General features: G+C 28.6%; 2 protein-coding genes across 2 annotated transcripts; one reads left to right on the top strand and one right to left on the bottom strand.

Annotated features, from left to right (window-relative positions):
* Positions 1–1,094: 1,094 nt before the first annotated feature.
* On the bottom strand, positions 1,095–2,954 carry LOC114379004 (pentatricopeptide repeat-containing protein At1g08070, chloroplastic-like). The gene has a single exon (XM_028337571.1). The coding sequence runs from the start codon at positions 2,952–2,954 to the stop codon at positions 1,095–1,097; it is 1,860 nt and encodes a 619-aa protein (XP_028193372.1).
* Positions 2,955–11,210: 8,256 nt separating this feature from the next.
* Positions 11,211–12,701, top strand: LOC114377940 (CEN-like protein 2). The gene is made up of 4 exons (XM_028336419.1): positions 11,211–11,493; positions 11,590–11,651; positions 12,100–12,140; positions 12,268–12,701. The coding sequence occupies exons 1-4, from the start codon at positions 11,284–11,286 to the stop codon at positions 12,486–12,488; spliced, it is 534 nt and encodes a 177-aa protein (XP_028192220.1). The 5' UTR covers positions 11,211–11,283; the 3' UTR covers positions 12,489–12,701.
* Positions 12,702–14,673: the final 1,972 nt, after the last annotated feature.

Below are 14,673 nucleotides of genomic sequence, written 5' to 3'. Positions count from 1 at the left end.
ACTCACAAACTGCTCAAAGTTGCTTTAATCTATAATTAATTTTAGATTTAAAATTAATTATAATTTTTTTTAAACATAAAATCAAACATATAAAAATATATTTAAAATCCATTCAAAACGCAGAATTAATTCTCTTAGCTTCAAACCAAACATTTTTCGTATTGTATTTGTTATGAGCTGCTAGTGTACGTAGCATTAACATGTAATGTAAGTGCATAACATTGCCCTTTTTTAGGAGCACGGTGAAGTGAGAACCGACAAGGCGACAAATTCTATCTTAGGAACGAATTGCCTTTGCACGCCATTGATTACAAGCTACTACTATCTCAACCAAACAAAATATAGGTGATAGAAGTAAATATGATCAAAGTATTCCCTCAAAAACGACAACTAACGCATTATTGTTGAAAATTTGGCTCTCCATTCTCTCTTACGGTCTCATTATTCCTCACTCTCTTTTCTTTCCTCCAATGGCCCATTTTCAGATTGACGGTCTATCACCCAATTCATGTGTCATTACGTTTTTAATAATAATATTAATAAAATTATTTACGAACTTCTTAACCACTGATTTGCACAATGCATAACATTTTTCACTTATCATTCTGCTGTTAACCTTGCTAATTTGTTATTGATTGATTGTGCTCGAAAACATGTCTTACTTTCAGTAACAAACGGAACTGGTGAAAAGGAATCTAATTTGTCTCCTAGAAAAAGAAAGGATGCTAAGCAAGCTAATTAAATGAGAGTGGTCCAGTTAATAATTAATTTGTGCAACAAGATATCTTAGCATTATGCATTAATTTTAGCAACTACCAATAATTTGATATATGATATTTTTAGTTGCTAAGAAGGCCTTAACAATTACTCGCTGATTTACATATAAATAGCTTGATTAAAATCAGTTAATATTGGAAAGGAAGATATTTCTTACAATTTTATATTTTTTTATGTAATAATTCCTTTTTTTCTATTCTTACTTTAAGATGTTAATAAAACCTATGTAAATGATGAAAACGATGTACACTATATACATAACTTTCCTGTTGAATTTGCACAGACTATACACATCATGATACCACAATATAACAAAGTTACCAATGATTTCTGCAGGAACAGAAACCCTTGTCAAAATGATGAAAACGGTTTTGATCTCTGACTATAACTCGACGGTTGTAGATTTTTGAAACCAGCTGCATGAACCTGTGACAATCACAACAAATTCTTAAATTCTTCACTATATGAATGGGACTACCCTGATGGCTATTCAATAGTCCAAAAGCAAGAGCCATCTTTTCACTGTGAAGAGTTAGTTGGCTCTCTTTTTCACCCCCTTCAATATCTATAAAAACTTGATTGAGATCAGGTTCATATCCCTCCGACTTCAACTTGCACACAATCTCCTCTAACATAGAGAGAACGCTTTGGTTGTACCCCACATCCATGGCCTTCCCCACGAGGAACTCATGGACTTTACCATCCGCAAGAATAGAGCTACATCCAGGAATTTTTCTTACCCTTCTTTTTCTCATCAATGATCTAACTTTACTCACATCATCCCACCTTCCCGCTTTGGCATAGATATTCGAGAGAAGAACATAACAACTTGAATCTTGTGGAGCCAATTCTATAGCTCTTAAGCCAGCAGTGTGCCCCATCACAACGTTATTGTGCTTCATGCTGGCACTGAGAATGGCCTTCCAAATTAAAACATCAGGTTCAAAAGGCATTTCATCTATAACCCCAAGTGCCTCTTCTAAGCGACCTGCTCGACCGAAGAGGTCAACAATGCATCCATAGTGCTGAATTTTAGGAACTATCTTGTACTTCACCTGCATGGTTTCAAAATAAAATTGACCCTCATCCATAAGGCCTCCATGGTTGCAAGCACTTAAAAGCCCCAAGAAAGTGATATCATCAGGCTCAAGTTCCACCCTCTCCATGTCCTGAAAAATCTCAATAGCTTCACGGCCAAGTCCATGGAGTGCTAAACCAGAGATCATAGAATTCCAATCACCAATGTTTTGCCGGTGACAAAGGCTTCTAAATACATGGTAGGCATTTTCTATTCGACCACATTTAGCATACATGTTTATGAGAGCCGATCCAATAAAACTGCAACTTTGATGTACCTTATTAGTAAATATGTAATTGTGCACCCATTTACCTTCCTCAAGAAAACCAAGGTCAGCAATGGCTGAAAGGACACTAACAACAGCAGGGGCATCCGGTCTAACCCCTAAACTCAACATTTCTCTGAACAAACATAACCCTTTCCTTGGTTGATGATTAAGAACAAAAGCTGAAATCATACTCGTCCAAGTCACCACATCCCTGACACCCATGTCCATAAAAACCTCCTCAGCAAGCTCGCACATCCCATGCTTCCCATACCCATCAATCATGGCATTACACGAAACAAGGTCCCTCTGAGGCATTTTCTCAAACACCTCACGCGCAATTTCAATCTCACCAGCTTTCAAGTAACCCGAAAGAAGTGAGTTCCAAGAGATCAAGTCTCTTGTGGGCATTTTATCAAACACCGACCGTGCAAGCTCAACCATGCCAACCTCCAAGCACATGCGAACCAAGGAGTTTGTGACAAACGGGTCATTCCACAAATGGGTTTTCAAAATGAAACCCATGATTTGCTTCCCTTCCTCGAATGCACACGATTTGCCACAAGCTTTGAGTGCAGGGGGAACAGAAAACTCGATTCCCCGCAAGTGGTGGAAGCGAGAGAGCGCGTGGGCAAAAACGGAAACGGCGTCGTAGGGGTTACTGCTCTGAGAAAGAGCGTTGACGAGTTTGGCGACACAGAGTGCGTGAGTGACGAGGTTTGTTTTGACGATGTACGCGTGAATTTGGCGCACTTGGGACTGTGTTATGCGTTTCTCCGACAACAACCTTGTTGGGTTTGCCCCAACTGTAACCGAAACACAGCTTGATCTCATGTTAACAACAAACAACCTTTGCTGCCGTCGTTCTGAACTTTATGCTTCAAGGGCCTGCTGGGCCTCTTTACTTTCATGTTGGGGATTGCTATTGGCCCTAATCAAATTGCTATTAGCCTCATTTAAAAATTCTAAATTTATTCCCAGTCACAATGCATAACTCGAATCATGTTTTCCATGCATTAGAGGAAAAACTGTTGATCAACGAAATCCAGATTCTGTTTTTCGCAAATCCCTTGTGCATCATGATTTATGAAAAAATTGTCCAACAGAATCATTTTGTTGTGATAATCATTTAGACACACAATGAAATCACAAAATCATATTTTTGTTGTTTACTTTTTATGATTTTTTATTAATTATAAATGAAAGTTACATTTTTAAAGTAATTATATTAATTGTGATATAATTTATTATTTTTAATAGTATTTAATATCTTTTTAATTAAAATTAAATTAATTAGATATAAGTTACTGGGCTAATCAAATTAATTATAGTAAAAATTATCTTTATTAATAATAATCAAATCAATTCATGATATTAATTTTATTATAGTTAAAAAGATTAATTTATGTCATAATTAATTTAAATTTATTTTAAAAAAAGGTAACTTATGTAAAAAATTAATTTGATCACTGTTTAGAAAAGGTAATGTGTGTTGTTATTAATATAATTTGTATTAATAATTTTGTTGTGTTAAAAAAACAAAAAAAATGAAATTATGGCTCCTTGTAAAAAAACATAACAAAATTATAATTCAGTTATATTTTAAAAAATGAAAAATACCTTTATCAGTGTGAGTGTAAAGAGTGAAGAGAGTGAAAAAGAAGAAAGAAAGGAATGAATTAAGAAAGGGAGAGAAAAAGGTATAAAAGAAGGCGAAATGAAGAAAGAGAAGGAGAAAAGATTGGTGAAATAAAAAAGAGAGATGAAATATTTAAAAGATACATTAATAATTACTCTTGACCGGTAGGAATCAAGAATAATTTTGTATGCTATAAATGTGGTATCTTATTGAAGTCCCCCGAAGAGGGCATCGTATTGTTTTCGACGAGACCTTAATTATATACTAACAACAAATATAATTAGACATTATTGTGTCATATGAAAAGTATTCACTTTGATTAAACGCCTTATGAAGAGAAACGAAGTTGATGTGTGGACAAAAAGTAATGTTAGTGACTTAGGGTATTGAGTAAGTTAAGAGTAACTTCTTGAATTAAAATTATTTTAATATAATTGTAATAAAAATATATTATAAAGAATGTTTTTAATTGCTATTAAGTTAAATAGATTAAATTATATATTTCAATATCAAAAAAGAAAGGCAACGTAAAGAAAGAGAAATGTAACATACTTTCACGATATTAAGTTAAATAAACTATATAATACAAAAAAGTTAAATAAATTATGATTAAATTTTTAATATAAAATAAATTGTTAGAAAAAAATATACAGAACATAAGTATCCTTATGATTCGGACAAATATTAATTAACAACGTACTCAACTGTGGTCAGAAAAAAAAAAATACTATCAAAGCAGAGAACCAATATAATATCTACACCCCTCAAAAGAAAAAAAGAAAAAGTATAATTTACTCAATATTTTAAGTGAACAAAGATTCAGTCTTACAAGTTACAATAGCATTAAAATTTTCGCCATCAATTTACTTAATCATTGATAATGATGATTAAAACTGCAGATTTCCACTTTAAGCAACAGCCGAACCATTTGAAATATATAGTCAAGTCGGTGTGCAACATTTCATCATTTGTTCAATTAAAACTAAGATTGTGATCATATATATATATTCTCGTTTTTTCCCTTTTGAAGAAGATAGAAATATTTTTTAGAGTGACTTTAGATAGAGAATTTTAATTATAGAAATTTTTTTAATTTAAAATTTATTGTTTGGATATATTGTCAGTCACGGGAGCAGTCGTCACTGCCCATCACGTGGCAGAGGTGCTCACTAGCGCGGAGGGTCTAAGACATGCCTTGCGTCTGACTGAATGTTGTTGTGGTCGAGTGTGGTGGTGGACATCGTCGTGTCCTAGTTCCCTTATTCATCTCTTTGGAAGCACACCAATCATATATTCTCTTCTATTTGCATTCATTTTCTTTTATCCTCACAATTTTAATTATTTTTTATCGAAACACAAAATTTTGAAAATAAAAGAATTTCAATTGAAGTATTTGAAATTCTTAGAATTTAAAATTTATCAGGATTTTAAATTTTCTCATCCAAACACACTCTTAATATTTTGTTCGTATCACAAATTCATAATTCTTGCACCATAATTTATAAAATAAGTTCCATAATTTATATAAACCCATGTCCTTATCCAATGTTTTTTTGATGTCATACATAAAGAAAAAGATTAATAAACTAATTATATAATATTTGTTTGGATAAACAACATGAATTAAGCACTTGTTTTCACATAAAAAAATTTACCATAAAATTTATTGAAATAAGGTAAAATAATTTGTTTTGATAAACTGAATCTAGAAGTTTATTGATATATTTTATAAAAAAAATATTAGTAATAGTAATAAATATTTTTAAAGTTAAAAGGATATAGGAATTTCTTCAAATTTGTCATTGGATCTAGATTCTTATTGAAAGTTGTTAATTACAATAATTATTTTGATTAAGTATACATAGCAGATTTTTATGTAACAACACCTTTAGATAAATAAAGTATATTTTCAAGTAAAAGTTAATTTAATCAAAAGTTTTTTTTTATGTTGGGTGAGGGAGATGCAACATATCACAAAACATATATAATATATCTTATGCAATAAAATATGTTGTATGATATTAAACCCAATAATTTTAAATTTGACCTTATATTATTTTTATATCCTCAAAAGTATTTCATATTAATTATGAGTTTAATTTCTATATATTTTGGGTATAATTTTTTAAAACAATTAATTAATCATAGGTCATTATTAATATCATGTTTAAGATAATTATGATAAAAATAAATAAATTTATCCTAATTAATAATTTGATTAAATTTATAATACTATCATTTCATACATTATTCACGCTTATCCTATAGCATAGATATAGATCATACAAACTCTTTGTTTCACATAATCTTGTTGAATTTTTTGGAATATTATTCATAGAAATATTAGATGGAAATGGAATTTAAATATCTCAAGAAAAATATGTTTGGTTAATTATTGAGAATCTTTTTATTTTCAGAAATATTTAAAATATATGTTTGGTTCACATCATTTTTTTTAGAAATGTATATTATATTACAAAATATCATTTTTGTATTGAATAAATTATTATATTTTATATCAACAACCAACTATACCATGAATTGATCCTCCATAATGTCAATATTGTGTATCATTCAAACATACATATATGAAATTAAATTCAAACTTAAAACACAATTGAAGATGATTCTACATGTTATACAATTTTCACCTCAAGGATAGGAAACAAACTGAGAAAAATCAGAAAAAAAATATGTAAAGTGAAATTTTGATTTACATAGTAGCCAAAATATACAAAAACCAGAATAATAGAATTGATAGGTAAGTAGAAGAAGTAGTGGGTAGTAGATATTAATAATGAGGATATAATATTATTTTTACACTAAATCAAATTCTCACCACACAAGAATTCACATTCTCAGTCTCTTTTTATAAGAATCAAATCAATACAAAAATAAAATAAGCGTGAAAATTTAATTATCTTAAGAATAAAATATGTTTGGAAGTTTTTTTTTATTATCTTCTAACAAACCTAAGAAAACATATTCTCATCTTCATAAATTCCAATAATCTAACAAGGTTTTGTAAAACAAACCATCCTTAGTATAATTAAGTATATGTTCCACTAATATATAAACTTTGAATTAACTATGTTATAAATACATTCTTATTTTCCATTTGACATGCATTTTCACTTTAATTAAGAGAGCTAAATCCCATCTTTATCATCGGTCACTCAGTGTATATAGCAATTAATATATGGGTGTAATTTAAGTAATTTATTTTAAGTTTCTTATCTGTGATTGATTGGCCCCCATAATGTAATGTTATATTTAAGTTTCTTATCCGTTTAATTTAATTAACAATTAAATGGGAATTAAAGCGAACATCAAGCTAGGTTATCCCCTAGCATATATATGCATTGTCCTTTGAGCAGAGTAAATTTAGAATTTCTTTTCTCGATCAGCATGGACGAAAGAAGAACAATGACAAAAAATATATATATAATGCCTATAGCAGCAGGAAGATATTATATTTTTTGTTCTTTAATATAATTTATATAAAAATTTCTCGTTCTTTTAAAAAAATATGTTTTGTCTTTTTTGCTAAAATGACTAATCTATTTTCTTTTATTATTTATTTAAATATAAACTGTGTTGCTTTATTTATATAGAAAAAAAATTAAGACATCATCTTTTTATTATACTACCGAAAATTCCATGTATAGATAAAAAATATTATTCATAAAAGATTTAAACTCGCTTGATGAATAATAATAATAATGCTCTCTGAAAACATGCTAAATCTAATTGTGCTAGAATTTCTTGGTTTTTAGAGTGACTACTTAGTAAGTGATTAAAGCATATAATTATCAAAATAAAGTGATCCAAAGGGGAATAGGAATATTGTAATTAAGAAGACAATAATTTTATATATGGTTCTAGTCTTCCTGATAGAGCTATCCACTCTCACCCCACTGCTCTAGTTTCAAATTTTCAATATCAAAAGTGGTCCATTCCATTCCATCTGAATCTTCTTTAATGTGAAATGACCAAAGCCACTACCTCTCAATTTTTGTTTGTACGTAACTTATGTTAATTTTGTGGGTGGAATACCTTTATACTCTAAATTCTCCCTTTTATAGTTGGCAAATTAAATTATTATGAGAATTTAGTTAGGGAAGGTTCTAATAACACCCACGGAAGGAATTTCAACTTTTTAATACCATGATTGGAAATGGTCCCGGCCAGACCATATATAATTTCTCCAGTCCTTCGAACCTCAAATTCTCCCTGCTTCCCCCTTTGCATATATCTTATAAGATAATATAGAAATTGGGAATCACTGCTACGTGCTAGCTAGCTTGGCTTCAATAATTAATATATATTTCACTGTATGCCCTGATTTAATTTCTTTCAGCCAATTAGCCATATATAGTTAATATTTTAGGTCGGCTGCAAATAATCTCAATGTAACAAACCTAATTAAGATGGTCATATATTAATTCATCAACAATCATAAGGTCATCTCCATCATAGAAACCTTTTCTTTTCTTTTCTTTTTTCTTTTTACTTTTTGGAGTTAAATGAGTTTTACCATTATACATAATTATGATGTTTACTTTTTTATAATTTAAGCAACCATCTCTCTAATCCAACAATTAAAAAAAATTAGTAGATGAGTCTCACAAAAAATTCACATCATATCCTTTCATTTATCACAATTTTATAAAATTACATGCACAAAGGACCCACAAAATTTTTAACACAAATACTTATACAAGTAAAAACGGCTTGAGGAATACTTAATAAACATTAGCAATGTTAAGTTCTTAATAAAAGATGGTACTTAATCAGAAAAAATGAGATAATTAAGCACCCCTCATAAAAATGCTCTAAGACTAGCTTGAACCAGATCCAACCGTACCTTAACACAAAGACACGGCTAGATCAATTACAAATTAAATAGCTTTTTTATTTTAGGAAAACATATTTTTTAAAAAGCGAATATACTTTATTGAAAGAAATGTAGCCAAACTTTAGAGTTACGTACGAAATAGCATTATATATTTTTGAGGCGGTTTTTATGGAAAGAAATGTAGGTCTACTCTTTAAGATGATTTTTTCAGAACCATTTATTTTAAAAAAAAAAAATTTAAGACAGTTATGAGATAAAAATTATCTTAAAAAATATACTTTTTTTAAGAAGGTTTGAAAATCATTATGAAAAATATTGATTTTTCATTATGTGAACAATAATAACAGTAGTAAATCATCACTAAAAAATCCTAAAACTATTGTTAAATGTCATTTTTTTAGTAATGATATTTCCTTTTTTTTCTTTCATAATTAAGGTTGCTCAATCATTCAAGACAATCTATAGTGAAACATGTGCAAGGTATTGACAATATTATAATTGGAAATTAAGCAGCAAGTTTTTTTTAAAAAAATGTTTACTCATTTTTGGCATCTCCAAAAATCAAACACAGTGCTCATCTTCCTTACCAAAAATTCGTCAGATTTACATTATCATGAAATTGAATTCCCCAAAGAAAAACCTAAGTGTTTTTTTTTGTTATAACACTTTTTTTGGTTTTTTGTTATATACTAACAGTGAAACTGATCGAAATTATAATATTTATGGCCTTATGTATACTAGGTTGGTCCTAGTCGATCACTTACTCTCTTTATAAGTTATATATCAACTGTTATACTATTAATAACTTTAAATAGATTATAATTTTATTGACCTAACAGTTAAATTATAAGAATAATAACAAGGAAATCAAATAATTTACATTATTGTAATATATATATATATATATATATATATATATATATATATATATATATATATATATATATATATATATATATATATATTGTCAATTTTGGTATACATAAATGATGTATTAAATAATTTTGCATTAATATAAAATTTTATAAATATAATCTGTGCGAAAGTAACTTTTAATTTAATAATAATTGTTTTAAAAATTATTCAATTAAAATTTATTAAATAATTTAGCATTTAGTGAGATAATATCAAATGAGAATATTCTAATTATGAAAAATAAGAATTAATTTCACATATAAGCTAGTTATTAGCTTATATTTTTGAATGGTAAGTATTATATTAACATTAAAGTATTTTTTAATTTTAACTATCCATATATAATTTGTAATTGTATGACCAAGATTTATAATTTTCTTTTATAATAAAAGAGTTTTCACTTGATACATCTATATCTACAGCAATGTCTAACAATACAATTAATGCTATCACTTTTTGTAGTTGGCAAAATTTGCATGGGATTTTTGAACATGTCATGATTCCATAATTCCAAATGGTTTAATTAATTGTTAAATGAAGATATGATAATGATTTTATATATATCATATTTCTATTTATATCACACCTCCTCTTATAAAAACCTTTGTCTACCTACTTTGTGCTGAAATTAATTAAACTTTTTTTAAGGGATTAAAATTTTTGTTTGAAGAATAGTTCAACAAGGATCGAATTCTATTTCACTTTATCACGCAAAAATTTTGGTAAAATGTCTGAGTTGGCAATAAAAATATTCAAAATACTAGGTAAAAACATAAAAATAATTTTATATTTTATTTCTAATATAATATTCAATATGTACTATGATTGCTATTTGTTAAAGAGATCGAAGTTACCCTCAATTGCTTGTTTGGAAAACGATTTGGGTTTAAACTTAGAAATTTTATATAACAAAGTTGTGTGTGATATTGTTTAAAATACTCTTTAAATTGTATAGCTTACATTGACTTTAGATTTCAGAAGGCATATAGCCTGTCTCTATCCTAAAGTTTTTATTTCAAAAAAATTGAATAATATATAGTAAAAAAAATATACTTTTAAACATATTATTAAAGAATATTATAATTATATAGGTTAATAATTAAACTTTTTAAGTGTGCATGTGAGAAAGAGCGGAGAAGGATTGATGAATGATAACATAAAATTATTCGATAAAAAATATTTAATATAAGAGTCATTTTGATTTATATAAACAAATATATAAAGTGATCTTTCAACGTATATAAACAAATATATGGATGGATAAGATTCTTTCTACATATGAATGTATGAGAGGTAAAATACATGCCTTTTCATTTATATATGAATGGATATGAATGATTTTTAAATACAACTTTAATCATTCATTTGTTTATGATCAAGATTAGATTTTCTCATCCTACTATCACATGATTTATGTGTGTGCAAAAGTTTAAGGAAAATATACTAACATTAAAATTAAATATATGCCGTTTTATATTATTTTTTTGTTGAAAAGATATGTTATTTTATATATTATCAATAATTTTCTAAATGTGATGCAACTCCAGCCTTTTCAACTTTTCCCCCCTATTCTTTAATTCTCGCTTCCCTCTATGACTCCTAATTATTAAGTATTGAAGGGATCAGCACTATAAATATAGGGTTTCTGCTTCACATTCAAACACATCAAGCCCTCAAAAGCAACATTAACTATTTTGTTACTCACAACTTCACAGTCACTTTCAGGGGCTAGTTCTTCAACTAACCTGTTCATGGCCATGAATATGATATCATCAGATCCTCTTGTTATAGGGAAGGTGATCGGAGATGTAGTGGATCATTTCACTCCAACTGTGAAAATCACTGTCTCCTACAACAATAATAAGCAGGTCTATAATGGTCATGAGTTTTTCCCTTCCTCAGTAACCACTAAGCCTAAGGTTCAGATTCATGGAGGTGATATGAGATCCTTCTTCACTCTGGTACCTACTTTTCTGTATCTCTTCGATCCTTTCATATCTTTCTGTTATAATATCTATCTATATATATATTCCATTTCCGTGCATTCTTTTTTTCAGGTCATGACAGATCCAGACGTTCCTGGCCCTAGTGATCCATACCTGAGGGAACACTTACACTGGTATTTATATGATACTATATACTATACAATTTACATGATATGAAACACCAATATAAACTGTTGCATGCAGAATTAGGTCTTCACTCTACCTTAATTTTCTTGACTTTTAATGGATTAAGTATATATATATATATATAAACAAACAACAATAAATTTAAATTTCGTGCGTTGATATGGAAAGAAAACAAGAAATAAAACGCATGCATATAGAAATAGAAGAGTTTCAGATAATAATACACTATATATATATGTATGTATATATATATATATATATATATATATATATATATATATATATATATATATATATATATATATATATATATATATATATATATATATATATATATATATATATATATATATATATATATAGGTGATTTCATTTTGCTATATATGGTCTGAGCCTGAATGAAAAAAGTGTCTGACCATACGTAATAACTCACAGGCTGGTCACAGATATCCCCGGCACAACGGACGCCACATTTGGTAAATTACTTAATCTTATTATAGCTATATACACAGTTACACTTACACACAGAAAATAGCTTTCGCTTTACTTTATTATATTTTTCATTAAGAAACAAAGAAAACAAATATATGTGTCTTTGAACAGGAAATGAGGTGGTGGAGTACGAAATTCCAAGGCCAAACATAGGGATACATAGGTTTGTGTTTCTGGTTTTCAAGCAGAAGCGGAGGCAGGGAGTGCTGAAAACACCAACAACAAGGGACCTCTTTAACTCGAGGAGCTTTGCAGAGGAGAATGAGTTGGGGCCTCCTGTGGCTGCTGTGTTTTTCAATGCTCAAAGGGAAACCGCTGCCAGAAGACGTTGAATAATGAACCAAAACCCCACAAAAAGTAAAGCTTAGCAGCCTATATATATAGCTGTGCTGTCCAGCAAAAAATAACTATAGTTTAGGTTTCTAAGGGTGGGGGGCACTTTGTTATGTTTTAGTACTTTTGACTTATCCGTAAAATTAATTATATATCCATGTATGTGCTAGCATGTATGTAATGTAAGCTATTGTTAATCTAGTTGCAGTGCATGTTTGTTTTGTTTATTTGAGAAATAATCATTTTCTTATATAGCTTTTTAAACTGACAAATTTAAAAGAATATATATATTCTAAAAGAACCTAATTCAAACATGCACATAATTTTTTTTAATTTTTGTTAAAATATGTTAATTGCAAACCTGATGGGATGGCTAGCTACTACAATACAAATTAGTAAGCAAATAACTTGGCCAGAATAATTTTGTTTAAAAGAAATGAGACCAGGTGAAGTGGTGAAGCTTATAATATGAGAAAGTATCTTGTGAAGTATATTATATATTGTTTAATTTATTCAGCGGAGGGAGTGGTATTTTTTTTTTCCTTGGAATCTTTTCCTTTACTCTTCTCTTTCTTTTCTTCACTCAATTTCAACATATAATTTTGATTTGAATCGTTTGAAATTAATTGTGCATTTTACCATAAGAAGTACATACGTCATCTCAAAAAAACATATATAAGTAATAATTAAAGAATATGTTTATTATCATTAGTTAGTTAATAGTGTATTTTATAATTTTAAAAATTGGAATTTTTTTATTTTTCTATATTTCTTTACGCATTTATTTTATGACATGCGCTGTATACTTTTTAAAATTTTAATCTCCAATAACATTAATGATAATATTTTTTTTGTAAAAGTTATAGCAAAATATGAAGATCAGCAAAAGGTACAGTAGATGAGCCCTAGTAACTTTATGCGATCAATTACTATAAGTTACTTACGTGTGAATCACAATTAATTAACAACTATTGTTGGCAAGAAGAGCGCGTAATGAGACTATAAACATTAAATTAACTCGAATTTCCTTCATAGTATCCACTATAACTGGACGGAAATTTTCGACCAATATTGTTTAATACCGTATAAGTATATCAATTCTATGCTTTTGTATCAGATTTTGAACAATGCCTAAGTTGTTAACAGGGTACGTTTTGAAGAATTTTTATTTGGGACTTCTATATTCGTATCTGCCTACTATATTAATACGGTAATAAAGCCTTTAGATGCGAGATAGACTTGTTAATACATTATTTATGCTCTATGTCACCGTACGTACTAAGATGCCAACACTCTTTATCTCTGATTCTGGGACGAAATCAAACGACATCCAAAAATGCATGAATGAAAGTACGAACAATAAGAGTGAAAGGTTGTTGCTGTTACTCTAACTTCAAAGACTTCAAGGAATTGACTCGGTTATAATTGACTCGTTCATCTCTTTCTCGAAAGTGAAACTCCATAATTTATAAATCCCACTCTTTAAGGGCAGAAGATTCTGAAGTTTATGTTCACTGTGTAATGCAATATGAACCGATAGATAAAATAATTCAGGCGTGCGTGGCTAGGCGCCATTCTGAATTTCTGACTCCCTAAAAAGCTTAGGCTGCTAATCTAAATAGTGTTTACCTATAGCAAGTAACATTTTATTTTCCATTTTACTTTATGAAATTATTGGAATGCAAAACTGTATTCAACAAATATAGGTATACAAGGTTAAACTAGAAAGGAAACATAATATATCCCTTTTCTTGTTAGAAGTGACACATTCCTTCTTAACGATCGATCATGTGAATCGGAAAATGGCATATTTCCTTAAAGAGAAAGCCTTTAAATTCAATTATCTATTTGAGAAATTATACTTATAATAATTTTTTTATAAAAAAATGTGTACATCATGCAAAGACATATAGGATGAGAATAAAGAGAAATATGTGACATATAACATAATTATAATTATGTGATGGTGGAGAAAAAAGAGAAGAAAAAAAATAATTACAAAAAGTGTCATAGAAAATTGTTGTATAAATGAATGGTTACATATATCGAGAAGACGTATCATAGGAGAATTATTAATTTATGTAAGAATGAAAATGATTAATTTTAACCGTTTATTAAAATGAAAGATCAATATTAAATATTTTAAATTCAAATTAATTTTTCTTTTAATCATAAATTTTTTAT

The sequence above is a fragment of the Glycine soja genome, chromosome 12 (genome assembly GCF_004193775.1).
Source record: "Glycine soja cultivar W05 chromosome 12, ASM419377v2, whole genome shotgun sequence".
In the NCBI taxonomy this organism is placed as follows: Eukaryota; Viridiplantae; Streptophyta; class Magnoliopsida; order Fabales; family Fabaceae; genus Glycine; species Glycine soja.
The sequence above is the reverse complement of the archived record's forward strand: the minus strand, read 5'-3'. Positions and strand labels throughout refer to the sequence as shown.

Bases quoted from the DNA above. Each gene is read 5' to 3' on its own strand.
- LOC114379004 (XM_028337571.1), bottom strand. From the start codon at position 2,954: ATGAGATCAAGCTGTGTTTCGGTTACAGTTGGGGCAAACCCAACAAGG.
- LOC114377940 (XM_028336419.1), top strand. From the start codon at position 11,284: ATGGCCATGAATATGATATCATCAGATCCTCTTGTTATAGGGAAGGTG. The intron at 11,652-12,099 runs GTATTTATATGA...AATAACTCACAG, and splicing joins CTGAGGGAACACTTACACTG to GCTGGTCACAGATATCCCCG. The intron at 12,141-12,267 runs GTAAATTACTTA...GTCTTTGAACAG, and splicing joins CACAACGGACGCCACATTTG to GAAATGAGGTGGTGGAGTAC.